The sequence below is a fragment of the Micrasema longulum genome, unplaced genomic scaffold (assembly GCF_059751315.1).
Source record: "Micrasema longulum isolate JH-2025_06_02 unplaced genomic scaffold, ASM5975131v1 h1tg001738l, whole genome shotgun sequence".
Taxonomy (NCBI): Eukaryota; Metazoa; Arthropoda; class Insecta; order Trichoptera; family Brachycentridae; genus Micrasema; species Micrasema longulum.
The window spans coordinates 274422-284946 of NW_028278916.1; the positions used below are offsets into that span (position 1 = coordinate 274422).

Here is a 10525-nt window from a genome sequence, read left to right on the forward strand (position 1 = left end):
AATCTCTTTACAACAATAAAGATTTCAGCTCTTAAACTTCATTAAAATCAACAGATGGAAGAATATAAGAAATATGGATGTTCAAACACGGGCAAAGTGGTGAATGTAACACAGTGTGTAAAGTGGCCACTTAAACCAGCCAATGACAGGCCATAAGCCCTGTAAATGCCTAGACTTCCATATTTCCTTATTTAAGGTATTATTTTCCTTTATGTTTTATTTCCTGATAACGATCTGGATATGGGGCAATCCGGACGACTGGAGTTTGGATAATACTAATTATTTGTACATTTTTGTTTACTTTTTTTATTACCACAGGTAATAAATGAAAAAAAAAATACAGTCAATTTAAGAGTCACTAGGGGAACTTTTTCTGAGGAGGACTGTAACGTTCAAAATTTAATTTCACATGTCATATAAATAAAAAATTAAAATATTTATTTTATGTAATTTACCGTTTGTTGTTAATGTATTGATTGTTCTCGCTTGATTAATTTAATTTGTTATGCTTTTGATAGGGAAATATCACATAATACGAATACAGATGAAAAAAATATATTAAATGGATTTAGAAAAAAAAATGTATTTCCAAAATCAATATACTTTAACTCAAATAATTTAACTTGCGAACAACCTAGGACTAACAGAAAAAGAAACAGTTTTGTGTATACAGCAATAAATTTCTACTATCATTTTCTAATGACGTAAAAATATACAAAACATAGACGTACTTAAAAAAACACCAAAATAAAACAGTTTTTACAGCCCGTATGGCAATATTATATCCCCTCACACCAGCACTTTTGCTGATTGGGAATATTTCGTACAAATAAAATATGTAATGTAATGTAATATTAAAAACGATGTATTTTGTCATAAATAAATAAATCTAAATATGGATATTGCGGAGAAATGTTTTCATGGACAACTTTAAACAATATGTCCCTACAAAAACGCGCCATGCTTGGACTTGATAATTGTGACGTCAAGATTCGTGATGATGTTCTTTGTTTAAATTTAAACGGTCACAAACGAAGTTCAAATTTTACACGAATCGCGTCGTATTAGGAGCGTGGCCAATGCAATGGACCGTTTTCATGGGAATTCAAAATTACACATTTAAACATATTTTTTATGCTTCTAATAAGTAGTGGAAAAATTTTTTTTTACTCGCCAGTATTCGATACACTTAATTTAAAATTGAAAAAAACGGGATGTTTCACTATAGAGAAAATAGTTTAATAGTGATCAGTTATAATAGATGTAAAAACTGCAGTCTATGCATAATTTTGTACCGTTTCTAATTCTTATGGGAACATTGATTAGACTTGTCCATGGTAAGATAAGATTTATGAGTATTTGAATGGCCAGTATCTATCTAATATATTTATTTCATTTTTATTAAAATTTTCGTATGAGGTTTTTCCGGAATATAAATTATGTAATACCCAAAATCTGCAGGGCTTTTGCTCAGAGGCACCTATCCTTTATTGCAATGAGAGTGTTTTATATTTTGGAAGAGTGTATTAAGCTCTCAAGGATAAAATCTATTTTCAAGGGAGGGGGACTGGATTTTCATTTAAAAAAAAAACGATTTTCAAAGTAGTGACACGAAAACGAACACATAGTTGCTATAGTCCTTAAAATATAGCTTGATTAAAATAACAGCTGCCAAACTAATGTGACTAGTGGTGCGAAAGTACTGATCACTGACCATGTACCGATCAAATCGATTTTATCAGTTTTTTCATGCAAACATGAAACTCTGTTTCCGAAAATTGATATAAAAACGTAAAAACAAGCCTATTGTAGTGTGCTTTAGACAATTATTCACCAAAAATAAGACATTTTATACTTTTTTTCCATGAACAACATTAAATTTATTTATTTTTTATTCGATCGATTTACATTGATCAATTTGTCCCCATCTCTAACATGGTTGCAAAATGATGCAACCTTGTAAGAAGAACGTCATTAATAATTAGGTTTATTTTAGTTTCAAAGCTGATTTTATGTAATTATGTTGATTTATATGTCAAGCATTGTATTAAAAAATAAATTAACATGCCAGATACAAATGATTTTTCATGTGTCAATATAAATCACTCCTTGGACATAACTTCAAAGTTATGTCGTCACTTTGGCTGACAACTGTCATTCTATTCAAGCTATATTTTGATGACTATAAGTTTGCTTATTTAAACCAGGGCTGCATTAAACGATTATGCATATGCTACTAAAAATGTAGGATACTCATTTTTGGTGGATCCCAATCAGATTTATTCCTTAAATTACTTATAATTTAGACCCATTAATTTATTTTCACTGGATTTTAAGTATTGCAAAAATAATATTAACTCACGTTTATCATATTTTTGAAAAGGTATTTCTATCAGTGCATCCCTGTATATAAGAAGAGTTTTACAATTGCGCCACTAGGCGTTGTTTGACGTCTACAAAAAATAATATTTATATTTGAATTTCAATTGTTTTAAGCTTTGTTAATCACTCATGAACAAATATTTACGAATGAAAAGTTAACAATCCTTTTTACAATGTTTATCCAAAAGGTTTTTACGCACGTTCACGACACAAGCAGGCGTTTTGGTTTAGATTCTAAACGCTATGTCTGGCTGGTGGCCGAATCACGACTAAATACGCGTTGGGCATGACTGAGCGTTTGGGCATGAGTTAAACGTCATCATCCAAAATCACTCGCAAACGAGTGGAGGCAAAAAAAAAGTTTCATCATTTTTGAGGGCTCAGGGCATGTCTAAATTGTAATAATATGTCAATTGGTGGAAGAGATTTGTGTTAGAAACTCCTTGATGATTACCAGTTATAAAAATATTGATAAAAAAAAAAATACTTGGTGATAGAAATATTTTTAACCTGTAAAAAAAAACTAAGAAAGCAATACATATTTATAACTAAATTAAAACAATTTTGAATAACACTAAAAGATAAAAAAATCATTTGCATGTATGAGTAATTAAAACTCCTACTTAGTTAACTAGTATAAATATACATAAAAATACATGCTGATATAAAAAATTCATAAAGATAAATATTTTGTACATATAAATAAAATAAAATAAAGAAAAGAAAAAAAAAACACAATGACACAGCGACACAACTCAACATGTACTAGTCCCATGGAGTTGGGATTTGTGTCTCAATAAATTTAATGTAAATAAATAAATAATTTATCAATGAATAAATAAATATTATTTTTACTGCATAAATAAACATATTATTACTGTCGATAATATGCACTTACACTTTACTATATGATTGATGAGTTAAAAACTTTATGACGAGGTTCCTGCCTAGCCCCCAAGTATGGTAATATACACAATGCTAAGACACCCCTCCTAAAATCCTATGTAAGTACTGTACAGACAACCCGTATAGGTAAAACCCACATTAGGGAAATTGAGGTGTGGTACAAACGTCACAAGCCTTGATTTATATTTGAAAATTATGTAATGTATAAGTACTTGGAATAACCTTTATAAGCAATGCAATTATAAAGATTTATACAGACAGATAAACGAATAATAAACAAATACGTCTAAAATTATCAAAATAGTCAATTATGTGTCAATTAGGTGGATTCGAATAGAAAAGAACAGAGGCGGCTTTGCCTTATGTCCATTGGGTCAATGACCCCCTAAAATTTGCTACCAATTTTAAAAAAGTTCTACCTACTTTAAACAAAGTATATAATACAATGAAATTAGGTTTTATTTATTTATACATCAACGGTTCAAAAAACCTTTTACAAAAAAATATAATTTACAGAAATAATCACAGCAGTGCACAATAATCATTTAGTACATGGTATGAAATAATAGAATAATTAAAACTAAACAATTTAGGAAACATACAAGACAAAAAGTTAAAAAGAAACATAACATTTATAAATAAAGATAGCAATAACCATGAGAAAATCTTATGTACTAAATAAAAATATAACACAGTAAAGTTGAGCATAACTAAATAATAATAATAAAAAAATTAATACAACATTAGTACTTAAAAAAATATAAGTTTTTTGAGCAATAAAACAAAAATACTAAATAATACCTCTATTTAGTGAAATCATCATCAGTTGGTTGGAAGAAGTTGCCATTTGGCAATAAATCCACCAATGTACAATTTAAAATTATTTAATTATAATAATAAAAATACTTTATAGTTTTATTCCACTTTTATTTATAATTATTTTAGAATTTTTTTACCAGGGGTTTCGTCGTGACCGACATCGTCAGACTGGTGGGAGACTAAACAAATTTTATTATTATAATTAAAATGCAGTTCCATCAAGAAATGTCAGTAGAAAAACTAAATATTTAAAATTATGTCTAACATGTTGAATAAAGAAATAAAAAATCACGTATTCCAGGAAATAAAGTTAAATTTAATAATATATTTAAATCCATTATTTTTCTAAAAAATAACGAATGAGAATTCGTTTTAATTCATGAACAGAATTTGTATTGAAGATATCGAATATTTGTTCTAATTCATTTCCATCCCTATCTATCCTGGGTATAGGAGAGTGCATTTCAAAGTTGGTCTGTGAATTGTTGCAAAAAAATAATTCCATATGTTTACTGCACCTGCCGGGTATTTGAATTTGAATTAGTTGCAGAGCAGGGCTGTCAATTATCGATTTCATTATTTTAAATAAGAATAACAAATCAGCTATAACTCTACGATGAGATAATTCAAGTAATCTCATTTCATTTCTAAGGAAATCATAATTTTAATATATTTTTTTAAAAATGCTTTGTACGTACCTATTAATCTACATATTTTTATTAATACATTATATCGAATGCTATACAGAAAAATTGCCCTTCAAATCCAAAAGAATAGGGTTGTTGTCCCGTGGCTAGTGTCTCAGACTCATGGCTCAAAGGTCCACGGTTCGAATCACACTCTACTCCAACATGATTCCCATTTTCTAATAAAGAGTTATTTACAATTTGTTGAAAATGGCCCTCAAAATGAAATATTGGTATAAATCATATGAATGCAAAAATTTCTTTTTTCAAGAGAAAAAAAATCACTATTCTGCCTATATGTAAAAACATCCAACGAGTTGAAAATGAAAAATTTAATATTTGGGTAAATCAAAAACAGTTCTACAATTATTACAAATTTTAAGGATGACGAAACCATCATTACAAGCAAAGCGAGAGTTATGATTATGTGTTTGATAAATTAAAAAAAATTTACAGTTATTAACCTGAATTTTTTTTGTTAATGATCCTTAAGACAAAAATAATTTTATTTCATTTACTTTCATATAATTTTGAATTCTCTATCCTTACCTCCGTTTTGTATAAACACATTGAACTCCTTAATAAAGATACCAGTCTTAAAGATGTTGCGAAATCGATGAAACCGGTCACTGGATATCCAAATTTGTGGATTAAAGTCACTCATCTTTTATTTCTATAGTAAACTTTCATTAAAGCGGCTACTGACAAAATTAAAATTGCGATAATGATAAAACCGTATGGAAAACTGACTTGGCGATGGAAAAAAGTCAGCCTCGTTTGCCTACCACTCAAGAGGTCTCGGGTTCGATTCCCGACATGGTTGATATGAAATATTTATTTAAAAGGGTGTTTTCACACTAGAATATTTCATAATCCCTGGACTGGTACCTGACGCGTAAGACTGATCATCTTACCTTCATGTAACTAAAAATATCAAGATTCGGTGCGATTGGTGTACCAATGCACTGCCCTATGCACCATTAGGTGCGGAAAGGGAATGATGATGATGATGATGAAAAATGGCATTATAAGAAAAACATGAACAAAAGAATAGTATTTTAAACAAAAAAAAGAATAGTATTTTACTTACATTTATCTTCAACTCCTCGGAATAATCCTTTCTGACGCTTTCTAAACCTGGATTTAATGATCTAGAAGTCGGGTTATCTGATTCTGTCTTTGAAATTCTTGAATCAGATTCAATCGCAGAATTTTCTTCTTGTTTGAGATTCTAAAAAAAATCATTTTCACATAAAATACATCCCAAGCCTACACATAATATACTAACTTTGCTAATCACAAATTAAATTGTGAAAAAAATATATATATATTTCTAAAAACTATTTATAATACAGTGTCTAAACTCAAGAGTAATAATGCCCCACAGCTGTAGAGACGGCATTTTGCTCTACTGCGTAGAGTCAAAAGCATAGCAAATTTTGGTTTAACAACAGACGTGTAACGCACGGTTCCAAGCTGCGCTTGTGATTCTTGAACAGAGTACCTACGGCCTATTGTTTTGCTGTAAACTATAGCTAACTTCGTGACTGATAATCCTAGAATGATTTTTGTCCATGAGGACAGCTCTACAGCGATAGCGCCCAATTACTCTGAGGTTCTAAGCGTAGTGTTAAAATAATTTATCTTAAATCTGATCCTTTTTGACATTTAATGGTTCATAAGGCACTACATTGTTACACTAATTAGTGTATGCAATAATTGATTTTTTTAATTAAATACCAAGTTCAGTAGAACTCCATTATTCTAACTCCAGTCAACTGCATTACCAAATATTCAGATCATTATCGGGAAATAAAAAATAAAGGAGAAGTTTATAATTTTAATTTAATTGTGCAATTAACTTTTCTGGTTTTAATGTGATTCCGATTGGCTGTATTATTTCAAAAACAATAAAATCTGGCAATCATTAATCCGGATATTTGGATGTCTACTGTACAATTTAAGCAGAGTTAGCAAGAAAATTGTACAAAATAATAATGTATCCAAAAGCTAGAGCAAAAAATATAGCTAAGACATTAAGAATAGGACAGATAATATAATAATCAGACAAAAGGAAAAAGTTTTTGGTTGAATTTATGTGGCATTTCTATAATCTTGAACACATTTATAGTATTTTCTTTTGAATAACAAATGAAATTTTTGCAATTACCTACTGCATAGCTAAATAACGTTCACTCAATTACTATGTTTTGAATTCAAACTTTAAAAAGAGACTTGAAAAAACAAACGAACAACAACCGACTCTAGACGAAGGCGATTGAAAACTGAAAATTATTACGACTTTTATTACAAGACGCGCCAAAACTACTGCTTAATCGATGTTACCAAGGTTGCAGAAATAATCGATGTAAAAAGGCGCGTGATACTGAAAATCAACAGGTTGGATACTCAAATTTGATACAGGTATCAAAACAAACGAAAAAAAAATGAAAAGCCTGGAAATCAATGTGGAATTATTCGAAAATAGTGTACCTTTTCATCGCTGTCAGCTGTATTCCAATCATATCCACATATTAATTTCTTCTCCTTTTCAAGCTGTATTCTTTTGTGCTCGATGAATTTCTTTACGTCCTCCACCGACAACATTTTGAAACAAAATTTAAATACTAACACTAGTAGAAAAAGCGTAATTATTTCAATTTTTTTTTTCGAATTATTTAAAATCGGAAACAACCACCAACGGAAAAATTAGCCGTCAAAACAGACACGAACATAGCTATTTTTTTAGGTTGTACAAACTTGAAACTTAACGATAACGAACCACTCATGTTGACCACTACAAAAACCTTAAAACATATCAAATATTATCTAGCCATTCAAAGTTTTTAAACGAAAAATTACGTACTTACCTATTGTTAAAAAAACAAAAAGGGTCATTCTTAATTTCTAATTTTGCCATTTTTCGAATCGACATTTCAATTTGTAATAAATATTTGTGTATCAACTCACCATGATATTTTGGTGACTTGGATTTAAAAAGAGCAATGTCGCAAATTTTAATATTACAGGAGAGTAATAATTATTAAACCATTTTGTGGCGTCATAATAAACTCTTTCTTTCAAATCCAAGCCGCCGCCATTATCCGCTAATGATAGATATTACATATATTTGACATTGTTACCTTTATGGTAAAATGAACAGTTAGTAACAGAACTATCATGGTATTGCCCTTAGCTGCAAATCTAAGAACCACAGTGAAAGCATTTCTTCCGCATACACGAATACTAAAAAAAATGTGTTTTTTTTTTCAAGTATCAAGTAGCTTTATTTATTTTATAAAGCACGATTCTAATTTAATTTAACTCTACTGCTTTTATTTCCTCTTTCACTGCGAGTTTGATAAATTGTTATTTGGCAAATATGCAATCGAGTAAATATGGAATTATTATTGCAGTGTAAAAACCACTGAATAGGAAATAATGGGTAGAAGTGGCAATAATGCATATTATTACAGAAATCCAAATCCAAATTAGTTACAGCTCTCGCTTTAGTTACTAAAAGACTTTGTAGTTGTAGAACAAAAATACCCAATTAGAATAGCCAGCTAGCCTTTTATCTCGTTTCCGCATTCATCATATTATGATGAATGCCATAAGCACAGACTACAGATATCTTGCCATAAGTATGATATTATTATCATTGTATTGACGTTATGTGTTAGTGCTGTACCAAAAGAATCTATTTTTCACGTTTTCAATTAGTTGTGCTATGCATTAAGGCCTAGTATATTATAATATTTATGAAGTAAAGAAAAACTAATTTATCGTAGAACACAGATTCACATTTGTAGGTTTTTTGCTTATTGATGCAGGGGCTCCGTATCACGCTTACTTCACATATCTATTTTCACGTTGCTGATATTTTCAACAAAAAGTCTAGTTTATACATTGTTTTTTTTAATGAGTTAAATTAAATCAATGAGTTTATATAAATCAATTCTATTTTATTATTTTAAAGATATTGAACGGTGTACTTGACGGAACTTACATGAATTTTCTAGGTTAGAATTATTTATATAGAACTAGCTATATAAATGTCTTAACATTAAATTTAAAAAAATCTAACTGAGACAATTTTTTTGTTTTATTTATCATAATATGTTTTTTTATAAACATAGTCAGCGCATTTGCCTACCATGCAAGAGGTCTCGTGTTCGATTCCTGACATGGTTGAAATGAAATATTTATTTAAAAGGGTATTTTTACACTCGAATATTTTATTTTTATAAAATAAATATTTGCGTTCTTATGATTTACCCAAGGGCCATTTTTAATAAGTTGTGAATAACTATTAGAAAATGGGAATCAAGTTAGGGTAGAGTGGAATTTGAACCACGGACCCTGGAGCCGTAGTCCGAGACACTAGCCGCGAGACCACAACCCAATTCCATAGTCCCTGGACTGGTACTTGAAGCGTAAGACTGATCATCTTACCTTCACGTAACAATAATGATCAAGATACCCTCCTTCCGCTCTTTTTCAGTCATGCTTAGTGAGGTGCATCATACATATTGTGTTAACCTAACCTAATCTAACCTAACGCAATAAGTTTTATTTACCATTGCAATTGTTTTTTTTTTTTTACCATAAATGCGTTGTACGTGTCGTCTAGTAGTAATGGCTGACAAACGGAAACGGTCTGCAATAAACGTTGAGATTCAAGAACGCAAAATCATCAAAATAAGTGTTGAAGACAATTCAACAAAAAACTGCGGAAGACATTGGTATCCCGAGCATTAGCTACAATTTTTTTATTATTATTCATTACGGTTTTATAACTGGTTGACCAAAATGGAATGGATAACTAGATTTAGTAATTTATTCCAGTCTGAAACTACCCTGCTGGAAAGGAAGTTTTTCTTGGGATTGAGGTGGGTTTTTATTTATTTTATTTTTTATTTATTTACTTAAGTTAGTTAATATTACATTGTATATTAACTAATATATTTACAATTATAACAAATACTTATTAAATATTTCTTACATAACTACATTATTACAATAAACATAACATTTTTTTTTTTAATCCGTAAGTTTTCTTTCATTCTTCATACTTTCAGGCATCTCATCATACAGTTTTAACCCTTTATACATTAAGCTATTTTGTGATTTTGTTTTTTTCTTAAGTGGTAGTCTTATCCTATTTCTATTTCTTGTCCTATATTTATGTACATTTCTATTTAATATAATTTCACTTATAAAATACTTTGGCATGAGATTATTAAACACTTTATATATAAATACAAATACATTATACAATAGTCTTTTCTTTATTCCTATCCAGTTCAATTGTTTTCTCATTTTTTCAACACTATTATATTTGCTTTTTTTCAGTATAATTCTCATTGCTCTATTTTGTAGTATTTCAAACTTGTTTATGTCTCCCTCGTTAGCTAAATATAATATAGTAGAGCAATAGTCCCAATGAGGGGCAATTATTGTTTTGTATATAAGTTCTGCACTCTTTTGATTGGGGACGATAGAGCTTCCAGTTATGACCCCGTAAATTTGTGTTGGGATTTGATTGATACATCTCATGCAGGGAGCACTCATAGTAATTATTGGGTATCTTGTAAGTTTCTATCAAGTCCCCTCTCTTCTATTGTTGTTCCAATGATGTAAGTCCTAGTGCTTTTGACCTACTGTGGTAAGGCATCCTTTTGAGTAATTTGGGGATTTTTGTAGCACATCTTCGGACTTTTTCCAATAGT

At 29.8% G+C, this 10525-nt stretch overlaps 1 protein-coding gene across 1 annotated transcript in view; it reads right to left on the reverse strand.

Moving 5' to 3' along the window:
- Window positions 1–7578, reverse strand: part of LOC148274158 (uncharacterized) — a 44084-nt gene extending 36506 nt beyond the window's left edge. The window contains exons 1-2 of the mRNA XM_088237531.1: window positions 7287–7578; window positions 5884–6024 (exon numbers count right to left, since the gene is read on the reverse strand). Of these exons, the coding sequence (XP_088093657.1) occupies window positions 5884–6024; window positions 7287–7400 (255 nt within the window). The 5' untranslated portion in view covers window positions 7401–7578. The remainder of the gene's footprint in view (window positions 1–5883; window positions 6025–7286) is intronic.
- Window positions 7579–10525: the final 2947 nt, after the last annotated feature.